The sequence below is a fragment of the Panthera pardus genome, unplaced genomic scaffold (assembly GCF_024362965.1).
Source record: "Panthera pardus isolate Hobbes unplaced genomic scaffold, ASM2436296v1 HiC_scaffold_3, whole genome shotgun sequence".
NCBI lineage: Eukaryota > Metazoa > Chordata > Mammalia > Carnivora > Felidae > Panthera > Panthera pardus.
The window spans coordinates 20506297-20522823 of record NW_026526876.1 but is presented as its reverse complement, the minus strand read 5'-3'; the positions used below and the strand labels follow the sequence as shown (position 1 = coordinate 20522823).

At 52.2% G+C, this 16527-nt stretch overlaps 3 protein-coding genes across 14 annotated transcripts in view; 1 reads left to right on the top strand and 2 right to left on the bottom strand.

The window, feature by feature from the left end:
• The window catches only part of SLC39A11 (solute carrier family 39 member 11), a 427544-nt gene extending 423490 nt beyond the window's left edge, over positions 1-4054 (bottom strand). The window contains exons 1-2 of one of the 7 annotated variants that reach the window (XM_053893198.1): positions 2956-4054; positions 1765-1987 (exon numbers count right to left, since the gene is read on the bottom strand). In XM_053893198.1, the coding sequence (XP_053749173.1) occupies positions 1765-1861 (97 nt within the window). In that variant the 5' untranslated portion in view covers positions 1862-1987; positions 2956-4054. Of the gene's footprint in view, positions 1-1764; positions 2036-2955 lie in introns of those variants that run through there. The other 6 variants (XM_053893200.1, XM_053893190.1, XM_053893191.1 and 3 more) reach the window with 6 other exon arrangements.
• Positions 1322-14374, top strand: COG1 (component of oligomeric golgi complex 1). Of its 5 annotated transcripts, none has more exons than XR_008418848.1 (14): positions 1322-1670; positions 4544-4788; positions 4939-5120; positions 5266-5436; positions 7261-7417; positions 7964-8174; positions 8542-9333; positions 9876-10022; positions 10473-10634; positions 11696-11823; positions 12263-12385; positions 12841-12950; positions 13031-13109; positions 14185-14374. XR_008418848.1 is itself a non-coding variant. In XM_053893186.1 (14 exons), the coding sequence occupies exons 1-14, from the start codon at positions 1356-1358 to the stop codon at positions 14320-14322; spliced, it is 2940 nt and encodes a 979-aa protein (XP_053749161.1). In that variant the 5' UTR covers positions 1323-1355; the 3' UTR covers positions 14323-14374. The 5 variants fall into 5 exon arrangements, 4 of the variants coding, with proteins under 4 accessions (XP_053749162.1, XP_053749161.1, XP_053749160.1 ...); XM_053893186.1 differs by having other exon boundaries at positions 1323-1670; positions 10473-10628; positions 12277-12385; XM_053893185.1 differs by having other exon boundaries at positions 1324-1670; positions 12277-12385.
• The window catches only part of FAM104A (family with sequence similarity 104 member A), a 16924-nt gene continuing 13613 nt past the window's right edge, over positions 13217-16527 (bottom strand). For both annotated transcript variants that reach the window (XM_019466390.2, XM_019466391.2), the window contains one exon: positions 13217-15630. In XM_019466390.2, the coding sequence (XP_019321935.1) occupies positions 15400-15630 (231 nt within the window). In that variant the 3' untranslated portion in view covers positions 13217-15399. The remainder of the gene's footprint in view (positions 15631-16527) is intronic.

The following is a 16527-nucleotide window of genomic DNA, read 5'->3' as shown; positions in this document are numbered from 1 at the left end:
AAGAAAATGTCCCCTACAGAGCACAACGGACTGTGATGGCCAACTGCAGACCCACCATCACTGAGTGTTCTGAGTTTGTGGAAAGGCGCACGACAAAGCAGAAAAGGCACAAGCCAGGAATTCAAAACTCTAGACGAGATTCCATCCCTCATCAGCCGTGCAACGCAGGAGGGCACGTAAGCTTCTCCAGGTTTCTGGTTATGCATGGAACAGAAACGTTATCCCTACATATTTTGCAAGGCTGATGTGTGTATCAAACTAGTTCGGTTTGTGTACAGGCTTTGAAAATTAGACTCTTACTGAGTAAGTCCATTTGTTTCTGGGGGTCCCAAGGTACCCATCTGTAAAATGAGAACATTTGCTACGTTGTAGGGCTATTGTGAGGTATAAAGATCAATGGTTTCATTTACAGATTGAAATCTTTGCTGTCTGGGATTTGTCTTAAAGTAACAGAGGCCGTGGGTGGGAGAGGAAGTGAATAGGGGTACAGAGGCGGCAGAAAACCTGGCGGGTGGGCACATGACACCATCTTCTCTGCGTCAGTGTGAAAATGAACTTTTCCATAATAAATGTTTTTAAAAGTGAAGGGTCTTGGAAGTACTCAGAAGAAACAGGTCCCCCCCGCCCCAGCTCATCACTGCCGAGTCAGCGTTAGGCACCCCCAGCCCACACTGCCAGGCGCTGTTTCTCAGGCACCGCGCCTCTTCCTCTCTGCCCACCACCCTCGGCCCCACGCGAGTGCCAGTGCATCCTTCGTGGTTAAACACCGTCTTGAAACAAAAACCAAAGCCGCAAAGAACTGATCGACATCAAAAGAAACACCGAAGCCAAACGAGCGGACGCGCGCCTTAGAGAAGAGCCGGTCCCGAACAACTGCGAAGTTACTCTCGAGGATGAACAGGAACGGATCCCAACTCCTCCACTCCGGGCGTCGCATTCGGCCAAGGGCCCCATAAGATAACGCCCGGTGCCCGCAGACAGCGCAGGGAGCCAAGTGGTCGAGTTGCGCCGGGACCCCGGGCGGCTGCGGCTTTCCGAGGGGCTCGGGCGTCCGGAGCAGACGGTACAAACGCGCTGTAGGTGCAGAGGTCGGACGCGTTGAGGGTGCACCTGCGCCGGGCGGGGCTGGGAGTCCCGGCGCGGCGACTGACGGTCGGCCCTAGAGATCTACCCCACCCGCCGCGTCGCCCTTTAAAAAAAGTCACCACCCATCCCGGCCCCGCCCCCTGGCCGCCGGAGCAGCCCCTAGGAAGAATGGCGGGCAGCGGGGCGGAAGCGCTTCCGCCCCCATCCAAGATGGCCGCCGGGCGGGCCTCCGGACGGAAGTGACCCGTCGGCCGACTGACCCGTCTACCATGGCGGCCGCGGCCACTTCTCCCGCGCTGAAGCGGCTGGACCTGCGCGACCCCGCGGCGCTCTTCGAGACACATGGAGCGGAGGAGATCCGCGGGCTGGAGCGCCAGGTTCGGGCCGAGATCGAGCACAAGAAAGAGGAGCTGCGGCAAATGGTGGGAGAGCGGTACCGCGACCTGATCGAGGCGGCCGACACCATCGGCCAGATGCGCCGCTGCGCCGAGGGACTGGTGGACGCCGTGAAGGCCACCGACCAGTACTGCGCCCGTCTCCGCGAAGCCGGCTCGGCCGCCCCCCCGCCGCCGCGGGACCCGCAGGTCAGCCCCGCACCCTCGGTCCCGCCCCCCGCGGACCCGCCCCCAGCCCTCGGGCGGCCACGGGCCAGTCCCCGCCCCCCCGCGCGAGCCTCACCTGCCGAGGGAAGAGCCTGCAGCCGCATTTCTGGACTCCCTTCTTGGTGGGGGGGGGAACTCGGCCGTCCTGCCTTCGCTGGTTGCTGATCCGTCATTCCGCTCAGGAACCTTCCCTGACTTCCGGGCCCAGATTCTCTCACCTCCCTCGTGGGTTCGCTGGGCTCTCCCTTCCAGCTTTAGATGAAACGCCAGGGTCTCTCGCTCGACAGTTCAGCTCATCCCTGTATAATGTTTCCTGACGTTATTCTTAGAACACATCTCTCCCTTACGTTGGTCCCTTCCCCTTATGTCGTTCCTCATCCCGGTCTTGAGCCCACCGCATTCCCAAGAGTAAGTTCCATGATCCCAAACACCTGTTCTACCCTTTGCTGGAGTTGCACGACAGTACCAGCCATCAAGCTCTCATCTTTCAGTAGTGGCACATTTTCATTTCAGGGAGCTAAGGTTATTCTAATCAAGTTACCCTAAGTGTTTTCCCCCCAAAATGCTAATGATTAGGCCTGATGTGGAAGGATTCAGCCCTAAATTCATCCTAACATCGGAGCAGCATTTTGTGTTCCTAAAGAATGTTGACTTAAGGATGACCAAGTGAAGGGGTAGGGACGGTCAGAAGAGTAAACATGGAATTTGTTCTTAACGACGTGGGGAGAAGGAACCTTAGAGCGACATGTTAGAACAAGTTGCAAAACTACAATTTAGCTCCAGTTTGGAACTTTTTAATACACCCTGTTTGAAAAATCCAAGTCAGTAGCCAGGGCTCACACAACGGAACCATAGAAGATTAGAAATATTTTGCTAATTTTTGAAAGGAGAAACCTCATCCCTCTCCTCTGTTCATTTATATATGCCTCCTTTTAGTGGCCAGCCTTTCCTATAACGGAGTTATGCTTCAGGTTTATTAAAAGGTAACTTGTACCGTGCCTGACCTTAGAAATATATTTATTTTTTATAGTTATTATTTCTGATTTATTCTCAGACTCACAAATATTTGCGTGCCCTCTGTGTTGAAGGCACAAAGAAACAGAATCCTGCCCCCACCCCGCCATTCCTGCTCTGATGGAGCTTCCCATCTAGTCAAGGAATTAAGTCCATGGAAAGTTGATGAGAAAAATGTAAATGCTTCAGAGTAGCAATAGAAAACATTTTAGGATAATGTGTGATTGATTCCAAAATAATTACTAACATTTACCATAATATTTCCGAAGGAAGTCACTTCAGGGTTGAGTCTTTCTCAGTAAGGAGGGGCCGTTGTGATGGATGAGATTTGGAATATGGATCTGGAGTATGAAAAGACAATTAAAAATCGGTAATCAATTTGATTAAAGCAGGGGTTCTCAACCTTGGTGCTGCTGACATTTGGGGCTGGATCATTCTTTGTTTTAGAGACTGTCCTATGCATTGTGGGATATTTATAAGCATCCCTGGCCTTGACCCACTGGACACCAGTAGTACCCCTCTTCTCCTTTCTGAAAGTCGAAAATGTTTCCAGATATTTCCTGAGAGGATGAAATCACTCCCCTCCCCGCCACAGTAGAACCAACGGATTGAAGGGTCCCTGGAAGAAGGTACTTGGAAGGACAGGAAATCTTTGACAACCAGGCCAAGTTACTAAACAGCGAGGAGCCTTTTAGAAGGCTCTCCCTTTGAAGGAGATTAATCTGAAGGCAAAGGTAAAGGATAGATCGGAGGCGGTAGAGAATGAACGCAGCATGAGCGAAATGTTTTTGGATTAATGAGTGGGAGACGATAAGGACCTGCATTAGAATCCTGGAACCTAGTAGTGGAGACCTCAGCAGAACCACCGGAAGGACATGAATCTCCTGGGAACGTGGGAGCAGAGTGGTGGTATGCTGAGATATGGTTGGAGGTCAGATGACTGAGATTTTGGGGAGGGCAGTGAATTTCGTCTTGGACACACTGATTACGGAATGGCAGTGACACTTAGCAGGCAGGCAGCAGAAGAGGCGTCCCTGGGACGCAGGAGAGTGGTGAGGGCTGAAAAAGACGCAGTAGTGGTGGTCTGCTTAGAGGTGATGCTTCAGGGCAGAGAGTCCTGGAGTAGGATCGTGGACTGAGGTGGGCAGAGGTGTGAGGACTGTGCCACGCGGAGGGGTGGTAAAGAACAGCCGGCAGAGGGGCGCCTGGGTGGCTCAGTCGGTTGGGCGGCCGACTGCGGCTCAGGTCATGATCTCGTGGTCTGTGAGTTCGAGCCCCTCATCGAGCTCTGTGCTGACAGCTCAGAGCCTGGAGTCTGCTTCCGATTCTGTGCCTCCCTCTCTCTCTGCCCCTTCCCTGCTTGGTCTCTGTCTTTCCCTCTCTCAAAAATAATAAACATTAAAAAAAAAAAATTAAAAAAAAAAGAACAGCTGGCAGAGAAATCTATTGAGCACTCAGAGAAGCAGGAACAAATGGGGGAAGGCGGAACATCAGCAAAGGGAAGAAGAAAGCCCACTCGAATGGTGGTCCGCAGGGCTCCGTGCCATGGAGACCTCTCGAGGCTCTCTGATCACTAGACTGCGAGAGGAGGACCAGATCAAGTCCACCTCTCCAAGAGACCGCGCAAAGGTGCCCCCAACCGGGAGGAAAAGCCAGTGCGGCTGGACAGGACTCCTGTCTCTGCTGATTCTCTGCCCCAAACTCTGATGCCTCGCCGAGCGGCATCAGCCTTAACAAAAGCTTGTGCCCTACGATACCCCCGCGCTTCCCCCCAAGCCTGCCAAACGCTGACCCTGCATCTGTTTGTTCTTCTGACGTGGTTTCCGTGCCTTTCCCTGCAGCCCCAGCAGCCATCCCAGGAGAAGTTCTACAGCATGGCTGCCCAGATCAAGCTACTCTTGGAAATTCCTGAGAAGATCTGGAGCTCCATGGAGGCCTCTCAGTACCTCCATGCCACACAGCTGTACCTGCTCTGCTGCCACCTCCACAGCCTGCTCCAGCTGGATTCTTCTGGCTCCCGATACAGCCCCGTCCTCTTGCGATTCCCGATACTCATCCGGCAGGTCGCAGCGGCCAGCCACTTCCGGTAAGTGGACCCGGCGTGGCGACCGGCTCCGGGCACGGCCACGCGCCACCGCTACCGGGTCGTGGAATAGGTCTTCTCTCCTGATGTACCAAGGTTCTTCTTCCCAAGATGGAAAAAATTCCCCGTTGACCTCTGTCATCGTCTTTCTAGGTCAACTATTCTGCACGAAAGCAAGCTGCTGCTCAAATGCCAAGCCGTGTCTGACCAGGCTGTAGCCGAGGCCCTGTGCTCGATAATGCTCTTAGAAGAGAGTTCTCCTCGCCAGGCCCTAGCAGACTTCCTGTTGGCCAGAAAGGCAGCTATTCAGAAACTGCTCAACCAGCCGCACCACAGTAGGTTTGGCTTCTTTCCAAAACGTGGTCCTTAAACAACGGAGTGGAGACGCATGAGCTCAGGGAGACCGAAGCATCTGGGGTGTTCCCTGTTTCCCATTTGACCACAGGAACTTGTTTACAGGAGGGTGGTTTCTTCTCGTAGGTACTGGCATCAAGACTCAGGTCTGCTCGTTAGTGGAGCTGCTGGCCACCACTTTGAACCAGGCTCATGCTCTTTTCTACACTTTACCAGAAGGCCAGCTGCCAGATCCGTCCCTGCCATGCGGCTTGCTCTTCTCAACTCTAGAGACCATCACGGGCCAGCATCCGACCGGTGAGCTCTTGGCCAGCCTTTCTCATTTTCTGGTCATTCACCTGTTGTCTACTGAGCGTCTGCCATCTGCCTGCTGCGGTGCCGAGCTCTGGGGATACGGCAGCGCGTGGGACCAATGCGGACCCCACCTTCGTGGAGGTCACAGTCTAGCGGTAGAGGCAGATACCGAACTCACAAATACACACACATCTGTTGGATATCCACATTGGCCACTGTCATAAAGGCCAAGCGCAAGTTGACTTGGGAGGGACTTCACCAACGATGCTCTCCTTGGAGAATGGTATTTAAACTAAAATCTGAAAGTTCAGTAAGAGTTAGTCAAATGAGGGAGGCAAGGAAGAGAGTTCTAGGCAAAGGGGATGGGATGTGCAAAGGTCCTGAGGCAAGGAAGATGTTAGGATATTTGAGGGACTAAAAGCAAGCAGGTGAGGCTAAGGGTTTGGGGTAGGGTCAAGAGCAGCATGGGAAGAGATGTGGCCAGTCTGTCAGATGTGACCAGATGATGCAGAGCTGCGTGGACCAGGCTAGGGAGTTTGGACCTTATCCAGAGAACAGTGGAGAGCCTTCTAAGACCTTCCAGGCTTGTACATCCTTCTGTTATATGTCCCCATACGTCCTGTGCTTTTATTTGATCGCATTTATCCTAATTGGAATTAAACTCATTTGGTTTTTATGTGGCAGTGGCTCTTCATGGGGTCTGGAGTGGATGTGGAGAGCTCACTTGGGAGGCTGTCATCATGACCTAAGTGGCAGACGATGGGGGCTAGTTGGACAACTTGGACGTCTGTTTAGCAGGGGATTTGGTAGATTGGCTGTGGAGGGTGTGGGAAGGAGGTGTCCGAGTCTATTAGAAAAGGAGCTGGTCTGAAAGGGCTGATGATGAGCTCACTCTTGAAAATACTGCTTTGGAGACCGTTGAGCCCTTGGAATGGGAGTGTGCACTGGGCAGACGGCTACAGGTCCAGAACAGAGCAGGAAAAGGTCTGGCCGGAGACATACATCTGTGCCTGTGGCTGAGGCCTTGGGGATAGGTGACATCATCACAGGAAGAGGATGACAGAGGACTGTGCCTCAGGGGACTCCAGAACTCAGATGTCAGGCAGAGGAGACACGGCCAAAGGTAGAAGGGAAACAAGTAGAAAGTGGGGACAGCCATCTGGTCATTTTCAGAGAAACGTGTATTACGTAGTCTCTTCCAGCTAGGGCGCCACTTCCTTATGCCTTGGCTTCCCTCTAGGTGCTTCCATTTCATCCTTTTCCCTCCCATGAAAGGTGCCTATGGGCTAATTTGTCAAGGCTTTGGAGAACAAGTACAAGGGACCTCAGAAGGACCCCTGTGTTTCCAGCTCCGGAGGGTGTTTGCCTCCCAGAGTCGCCCCGTGGATGCTGGTGTCCTTCTTGAAAGGTCACCTCTAAGGAGCTACAAGCCACTCATCAGGATGAGTGGTCTTCAGTTCTTAGCTCTTCCAGGTTGGTCGGAGGATGGTGAGGAAAGGGAAATGATCGCCTTTTATTTTGTGACAACGTAAGTTCTGCCTCTAGGACGCGGAGGGCACTCCAGTACTGCTCCTTCCCCCTGCCCCACCCCGCACCTTTCCTCCCTGCCTTTCACCTTCTCAACCAATATGGTGCCCATATTGGCGGGAAGCTGCCAGCTCCCTGAGGAACGTCTATTCTGTACTTCCCTTTCCCCCCTGTTTCAGGGGTGCGGCCTGACCTGGCCAGAGGAAGGCGAGATGCTTTTTGGAAGTTCCTTCCGGGTCCAGGTTGTAATATGCCTTCCAAAGGATGGCCCCGATTACCTGTCACTTGGCCTTCTCTTAGGGAAGGGCGCCGGTGTTCTGCAAGAGGAGGTGAAACTGTGCAGCTGGTCCAGACACCTGCCGGCATCCGTCGTCCAGTTCCAGCCGGCTCTCCGAACCTTGGCACAGCCCATCAGTCAGGAGTACCTGAAAGACACGCTGCGGAAATGGATCCACATGTAAGTAGCCAGGACTTTCCCGAGGCTGGCAGGACCCACTCACGTAGCCACAAGAGGGGCCGGTGAGGCCACTGAGGAATGAGGGGAAAGCCGGACCTTCTAGGTGATGCTCTGCATGCCGCCCTCTGGGTCATGCCAGTCACTCACTCTGCCACCTGTCACTGCCCTCGGGGGGGTTCGGGGGGGTGGTCAGCCCCCGCTGTAGGAGAACCAAGAAGGAATTCACCTTCCAAAATATTACCTACAGGATTGCAAGAGTTCTGCCACTCCTAAGCTTTTATTTAGTGCGGCGGTTTTTGAAGCCATTCTAGTGGCCCGTAGACGTCCTTCCAGGTAGATACCTCGGGGAGGCAAGGGTGGGCCCCATCCCCCAGTCTAGCCAGAAACGCTGTCTTTAGTGCATATTGATAAATGCTCTGAGATACATATACGTTTATATATTGGGACCCAAGTAAGAGGTTTTCCATTGGAGTCCTGCTCTTTTTCTTAAGAAAGGTGTGAAAACCACGAATCTAATAGAGCCCAAGAAAAACGACTTTGTTGCAGGTGCAATGAAGACATTAAAAACGGGATCACCAACCTGCTTTTTTACGTGAAGAGCATAAGAGGGCTCGCAGGGATCCGGGATGCCATGTGGGAATTACTTACCAGCGAGTCCACCAACCACAGCTGGGACGTGATATGTCAGCGGCTTCTGGAGAAGCCACTCCTGTTCTGGGAGGATTTGATGCGGCAGCTGTTCCTTGACCGGTTACAGGTGAGATCACTCGGTCCGGTTGTCTTCCGGCCCGTCCTCGTGTGATCTTTTGACCGTCCCTTCTGTCACTCCCTGAGTCTGTCCTCTGCCTGCCGACTGACTCAGGGGTGGCTCTTCTGGGTAACGAACCATAGAAATGAGCAGAGATCTAGACTGTGGTACAGAAAGAGACGCGGCCTCTGTCGGGGGGTCGGGAATGTGTCCGGGGCCGTCAGCAACGACCCCGTTCTCAGCCGACACCACGTGAGCTCTCTGAGCGTGCCGGAGGACGTGCGGAGCGCGAGGACGGCGTGCCAGCTGGTGCCGTGGCTTTGAGATGTCCTGACGGGTCACGACTGGAACGCTCGCTCCTCTCGCTCTCTTTCAGACCCTGACAAGAGAAGGCTTCGACTCCATCTCTACCGGCTGCAAGGAGCTCCTCATTTCCGCCCTGCAGGAGCTCGAGAGCAGCACCAGCAGCTGCGCTGCGAGTAAGCACATCCACTTGGAGCACAACATGTCTCTCTTCCTCTGGTCCGAGAGTCCCCAGGACCTGCCTCCCGATGCCGCCTGGGTCAGCGTGGCGCACCGGGGGCCGCGTGCCGGCGGCGGGCTCTCCATGAAGGCGCAGGCGGTCAGCCCCTGCGTCCAGGACTTCTGCTCTGCCCTGGACGCTAAGCTGCAGGTTCAGCTGGACGACCTCCTGGCCTACCTTCCCTCTGCGGACTCATCACCGCCCAAGGACGTCTCCCCCGTGCAAGCCAAGAGCTGTGCCTTCGACAGGTACGCGGATGCGGGCACCGTGCTGGAGCTGCTGCAGGCGCAGTCCGTGGCGTGCATCGAGCGCATCACGGCCTGCATCCGGGCAGAGCTGCACGGCACGGAGCAGGTGGTGCAGGGGCAGCGGGATGCCCTCGACAGCGTCCAGCTGCACGCGGTCCTTTTCATGGCCAGACTCTGCCAGTCGCTGGGAGAGCTGTGTCCCCATCTGAAGCAGTGCGTCTTAGGAAAGTCCAGGAACTCTGAGAAACCAGCAAGGGACCCTAAGGCTCTGAAAAAGCAGGGAAAGGGGACCACTCGGGAAGTACTTCCTTCGCAGGCCAAGTGGCAGGAAGTCAAGGAGCTGCTCCTGCGGCAGAGCGTGATGGGTTACCGCGTGTGGAGCTCGGCGGTTGTGAAGGTGAGTGACCGACCCGTCGGCGGGTTCTTCCTGTGCTCAGCGGCGACCCCCCGTTTGCCTCCCTTCTGTCACGTTCCAGGCTGGCCAGCCTCAGCGAGGGCGGTAAGGGAATAATGATTCTTATTTCACGCAGTTACTTTTACTTGTCCGCGATAGTGAGATGGCCCTCGCGTACACATTTCTCCGTTCACATTTTTAGCCTAGGTTTTAGAGACAGAAACACCGGTTTTTTCTCCTGCCCCCTGATAAGAATAAAAGAAAGACCTCTCGGGGCAAGGGTCTGCATTTCCCGCTCTTCAACCTGAGTATCATGTTCTCTGGGGTCTCCACTGGCATCTTAAGGGGTGGCCGCTGACATCTGTAGGGTAGTTACAACAAAACTCCCATTACTGCCGCACGGAATCAGCCCAAGAGTGATGTTTCCACTCAGCAGGGCACACGTGATCTAAGCAGCAGAAGCTGGTCTCAAGATTACCCTGGTGGCTTGAAACGCTCTGTGGAGGAGCTAAGGGGCCTATTGGACATTTGCCTTTTATTACCAGGTTTTGGCTCACGGATTCACCCAGTCGTTACTTCTAGACGATGCCGGCTCCATCCTGGCCACAGCCACCAGCTGGGATGAACTAGAAATCCAGGAGGAAGCGGAGTCTGGCAGCTGCATCATGTCCACAATCCGACTCCCTACACAGGTTAGCAGGTGCCCCCATTGGAGCACCTGTGGCCTGGACAGGGCCAAACAGCCCACTCTACGGAGAGGGAAAAGACGAGAAAATCAGTCAGCACACAGCTTCTGAGGAAGAGCCGGAAGTGGTATTTATAACTTCCATCATGGGGGTAGAGTGGACCGAGGGCCGAGGAGTCAGTCAGTTAACATCCTTTCCTTGTGTGTCCCAGGCTCTGCTCATTAGACGGCTGTTTACCCTAAAGTGAAAACAGCGTAAAGCACAGTGCCACCTGCCGGGCCCAGCCCCCGGCCACCGTGGGGATGGCAGCGATTGTCGCTTGTATCTGTTGCCGGGCCTGCTGTGAGGGGCTGACTGGAGGGTCAAGGTCCCGGCACGTGAGCCTAGTAGGGATAAATGGAGCCACTTTTACCAACTGGCGCAACTTGGTGACTCGACGTTCCTTTGTTCTTTTAGCCATCCTGGTATGTCCAGTCCTTCCTGTTTAGCCTCTGCCAGGAAATTAACCGGGTTGGAGGCCACGCTTTGCCAAAAGTGACCCTGCAGGAGATGCTGAAAAGCTGTATGGTCCAGGTGGTGGCTGCGTATGAGAAACTTTCAGAAGAAAAACAGGTGAAGGTTGGTGTTTGCATTTTTTCCCCGCTAAAAACAGAAATAAAAACCGTAGCTTTTTCTGGGGCGTGGGCAGTTCCCATCAAGGATTCCAAGCGTTTACACTCCGCGCAGGCTGTCTAATCAGTGGCGGCTTCCCGCGCCGAGTTCATCACACCCCTTCTCAAGGATCAAGCAGGTGTTCACTAAAAGGCAGTTCAGTGGGAAAGAAAAAAGGCCTGGTTTCCGACCCCAGCACTGCCAAGTACACGCTGCGGCTTTGGGCAAATTGTGACGCTTTCTCCGTTTCTCCGGAGTCAGGTGCGGTCACTCAGAGAGCTGCTTGGGAGGGGTGGAGGGGGACCGTGCCCAGCGCAGCACGTGGCACACAGAGGCACCGGCTTCCGGGAGCTCCTGTGTCCCAGCCCTCCACCCACCCTCCCCTTCTCCGGAGTGCTCTGCCCTTGGTTGATGTCCCGGTTTCATTAGTGACATTTTAAAGACAGGACCACCGGGGCACCTGGGTGGCTCAGTCAGTTAAGCATCTGACTTCAGCTCAGGTCATGATCTCACTGGGTTCGTGAGTTCGCACCCCACATCGGGCTCTGTGCTGACAACTTGGAGCCTGAAGCCTGCTTCAGTTTCTGCATCTCCCTCTCTCTCTGAGCCTCCCCTGCTCGCACTCTGTCTCTCTCTCTCTCTCTCTCTCTCTCAAAAATAAATAAAGATTAAAAAAAATTTTTTTTAAAGACAGGACCACCTCCTGATTTGGGGAAGAATTCAGGGAAGTCGCCTCTCCTGAGCAGCCTCAGAATGCCTCTCCTTCACACAAGGAGCTTTTTCCCCTTTTAAAGGGCAGTCTACAGCCCCCAAGGCCTTTAAGGTTTTTAGTTTGGTTTAAGACAACCTTTCGAACATAACCTGTTCTTTTTGTTGGTGTTGTGAGACTGAACTGCCCTCATGAATATAAAAGCGGCCGCTTCTGGAATAAGCTGTAACTCAAAGCATGTAACCAAAGCATGAAGCTGTTTATTTGGCTCATATCACAAGTCTCCCTTAACAGGTGGGGGTGGGATATTCACTTACAGAAAGAAGGTGCGTTCCCCATGACCCAGAATCGGGCCCTGCAGCTGCTTTATGATCTGCGCTATCTCAGCATCATTCTGACAGCCAGGGGTGAGGAGGTGAAGAGTGGCCGCAGCAAGCAGGACTCCAGGTAGGCTCCCGCCACCGGCTCTCCCAAGTGCACGCAGCCCGTTCCAGAAAGCCCCCAAGAGGCAGCCTCTCGTCGTGCATTGGTTGTATTTGTTTTAAACAGGAAGTGCTCATATTACCAGCTAGATAAAGAATGGCCACCTGCTGGGTAAATGCCATGGTCAAGTGTGGTAGGTGGAATCTCATTCCTCTCTCCTCTGAGTCAGCCAACCAGCTCTTGGGCAGAATTTGAGCCTGTGGCGCTGACCCTAACAATGTGAGGAAGGAATGGACTTCAGACATCTTAGCAGGTGGAAGCTCTTGGGATCACTTAAGTACCACGGGCAGTGACAGGTGGTCCCGAGCCAGCAGTTACGACTACGTCCAAATATGGGGTCTCTTTAGCATCGAATCGCCCTAAGGGGGGTTTCTGAGCTAGGAAACAGGGTAAAGGAAATCAGAATCCTTTTTTCAGAATTGAGAAAGTGGCCGACTCCCTGGAAACACTCATTGACCCGTTTGACCTGGATGTCTTCACACCACACCTCAACAGCAACCTCACGCGGCTGGCGCAGCGAACCTCTGTAAGTCACGTGGGAAACGTGCTCGGTGTGAAAGCGCGCGGGCTCAGGTTACCACGCAAACCTGCCTCTGCACTTCATACCCTGGAGGTGGTGCTGGGAGGGGGGCGGGACCCAAACCGCACAGTTTAGTTATAAGGGCCGAAAGAGGATTAGATAAAACCTCACTGCTGAGGCAACCACCGTCTGACCCCTGGAGGCGCAGATAAGGATTATTAAGGTTTTATCAAGGTCAAGGCCTCCGGAAGAGAATGAAATAAAAGAGCCATGTGACTCTAAGGTTCTGACCCGTGGGCAGTGAAAAAGGTAATCTTGAAGCATTAACACACTCAAAAGAACGTTCCCCAAAAGGCTGGACGGAAACAAAGTAGAGCTTGATTACTAGCCAGGGGTTTTTCTCTTTTCAACTGAACAGTAAAAGACTTGGGTGTTACTGCGCTCCATTTCTCGTCTGTCAGGTTCTGTTTGGATTGGTCACTGGTACAGAGAACCAGTTCACGCCCAGGAGCAACACGTTCAACTCCCAAGAACCCCATAACATACTGCCTCTGGCATCGAGTCAGATCAGGTAATGGTTCTAAAGATGTTTTAGCCGGGCCCCGAAGCTTCCTGTTCATGCCCCTGAAATTCCTTCACCTTGTCTTGGAGGTTCGGACTTCTTCCGCTGAGCATGACAAGTACCCGAAAGGCCAAATCAACCAGCAGAAGCATAGAAACAAAAACCCAGGTTAGTGCACAGTGAGGAGTTCACCCCTGTTGATCCTGTCCCCACCTCCCACCAAACCACCCAATTAGCTCCCCCTTAAATAACCGATAAAGAACCGAAGGACAAAATGCACTAATGCTGCTTTTAATGGCGGCGCAATAGAGAAGTACAAGGTTTCACTAGCTCGAGCTGATAGAAGTTTTAAAAGATGCCCATTTACACTGTCAAGTAGCCTCATAATAGGAACGTTCTCTCAGACTGCCAAGGCTGTAAAAAAGAGGCAGGACAGGATGGAGATTATTTCTTGTAGGGTGAGAGAGTTAACTGCTAACCCAGCGTGATGACTGTACTTGTTTGGGGGAAAAAACCATTCTGTTCTGGTGGTGGTTTCCTCTTCCATTTCTTTCAGTTGGGTGGGAAATTAAAGGGAATTTGCTCAGAGTTTGACATTTTCTTGTTAATGCACGTTTTGTTTCAGTTGACTGCCATCCATTAAGCCCGCAAGAGTCCTCCTGGGTATTTCTGAGTTGTGTTGTGTACACGCGTTTGAGCCCAAACAGCTTGTCTTCTTTCAGCATTTAGTTGTGTTTGCTTTCTTGTGAGACAAAATATTAGCAACGTATCCTTTCCATCTTCCCCGCCATCAAACCCATTAAGACCCAGATTCTCATCAAACATCTGGTTTTAAATGTGGGAGATGGTAGTGAAGAGAACGAGTTCCTGCACAGACCATCCCCTCCACGAGCATGGGCCTGTGCCAGAACTTCCCCCCAAACTCGGAATGTCTCTTCAAGTAACTGACCGTAAGTCCTGTCCGTAGGAGAGGAACCGACCAGGGAAAGGAGGTACATATGTTTACCCTTTTCCCAGGAAGTTCTCACCTGGAAGCGTTAGTTGTGTCACATAATAGAATCGCATTTTTGTCCCCGATGGCCTTTGCCAATCTTGACAAAGAGCAAAGGCCCCTTCCTAGAGCTCTCCGTGCTTCTCAGATCTGCTCGTGTGTGCTGTGTGGACTCCGAGTGCAGTGGCGGGGGGTGAACAGGCAGGAGGGTCTGGGTAGACTCTAAGGCACTTTCCTCTACATGCGTGGCAGGTTGGCCCCCCGGCACTCTCCCGAGCAGGTGACCCGACGCACCCTGGCTCCTTGTTCAGACAGCTGGTCAGTGAGGAAGAAGACGCGTCTACGCCTTCGTTATTCAAGCTAGGTTGGCTCTCTAGTATGACTAAATAACATGGGAACATAGCCATCCCTCTCTAAATAAATACTACATCACTTCTTCTAACGGTGCCTCTGCTCATTTATTTCTAAGCCACACCAGTCTTTCCAGTTTCAGCGGTGGAATGTGGCCCCCGATTTACTGTTGGGGGTTTTGCTTTAAGCATAAAGTGAATCCTTGTCCGACAGTTTCACGATACTTGTGACTTCAGACAGCAGTTCAGAGAGCCTACGCTTGGTCAGCGTTCAGCAGCGCCTGAATTCTTGACCCCCAAGGCGGACTCCCAGTGAGATCACAGAAGCTGCTGGCAGAACAAGTCTGTGAGTAAGACAAAGGTCATTCGTTATGTACTTCTCGACTGTCAGATCTGTGCAGTGTTTTCTACTAAGTCTGAGATGTAGGCTTTGGAGGAGTAACGGTAGCAGAAGTTATCTGGGTATACAAGTCTGAAAGAGATTCTCTCTGGAAATACAAATATATAACAAAGAGAGAAGATGGTTATTAGCAAGGGTGCTTCCCTTCCGCGGTCTAACTTGGATCTGATTGTTCTCCTGTTAGAAAGGACAGCGTACTTTCAACAGGATGTCTACATACTAAGAGGTAGTATGGCAGTTAATTTCAGTGCAAGACTGAATCAAGCTTTCTAAATTTTGGAAAAAAAAACTTAGGTTTTTTTCATGGAAACTAGATACTCTTTGCTGATTTATTGAATTTAAAAAATTGAAGATCCCGCATTGTTAAAAGGCCTTTTTACATGAAGTAGAATTTCTAATTGACAGATTTGGAAACCAATCTGAACTGGACAAACTATGGATTCAACACGCAGATGAGATTTCCTCATACCGTTACCTCGACATGGATGTGATACCCACCCTCAAAAGAATCCTATAAAAAATTGCTTCGAAGCCCCTTTGAAATTGCAATAGTGCAGCAAAACCACAAGTAAACAACTGCCTGTTAACCTGCTCTTTCAAATATAGACTGAAAAGCCAACAGGCATATTTTTGTGCAATTTTTTAAAACATCGTAAGTTGAAATATCAAATCTGCACAGCGCTGTCCCTTCACAGAAGGCAAGAAACCGCCGGCACATCATGTCGGAGGCCGTCCCCGGTGCTGTAGGCTGTGGAAGTGGGCCTCCTTCAGGGTCTGGTTGATGCGGAAGTAAGGGCCTTGGCACAGTGCAGACTGCTCAGGAACAGGCTGAGGGGTGTTAGGGCCGGACCCGGCGCCCACGTGGTTCAAGCTGCTCTCCGGCCCGCTTGCCCTGTCCGGGCTGTTGATGCTGCTGCTGCTGCTGCCGCCGCTATCGCTGCTCGAAGACTGGGAGGAAAAAGAAACGGGAGCTCCGTTAGGCTGTTTTGTTTCTTCGGAACTTCACCGTGGTTTCATTCCCAACACCCTATTTGAGAGTATTCTTGCCATCTGCTTTGAGGAGCGCCAGCATCAAAACAGACCGCGGGCTTTAGAGCTTCACAAAGCACAGTCACCTAGGAGACCTCGTTCTATCCTCACGACCACCACGGGAGGCCGAGTGGGGCCAAGATCCCCATCACATTCCCAGAAGCGGCAGGGTCCAGGATTCAAGTGCAGGCCTCTGACCGCAAACCCTCTCCACTACACCCGAGTGCCTTTACACATCTTCTCTACCTGCGAATTTTATCGTTCATTCCGATAATGTCCAATCATCAAACGAGGAAGTGTTCAGCTTCCAAGGCAAAGTATCAATCACTGGTACAGGGGACAGATGTCATTAACAAATAAAATGGCTTCTGGGCACGAGTCTCAAAAAATCTGGGACAATTTCGTGGTTATCATCTCATGGACACAAAATGGTATCCCCTGGAGGCAGAACACACATCCTGAAAGACTACAACATACTTCTTCTAAGTTACAGTAGCATTTCTGCAGCTCCAGATGTGTGTGGGCAAACGTGCACAAGCATGCACAAGCGTGCCTACTTTTTTTTTAAGGTAGCGAACATGACCTGATGTCTTACTTGTCTTGAAGAAGCTAGTCAGAGATCCCTAAGAGCTAGGATTCTCAAAAGGGAAGCCAATGGTAAGAATCCATTTCAGAATTCTGATATTTGACAATTTAAATACTGCATTTCAAATAAATGACTAGCAGTACCCTTCTTCCATTCACAACTCAATACGATACTGTACTGAAAAGAATCAATGCAGGAGAAAGACAGAGTTCTAAAAATGATCTAGTGTA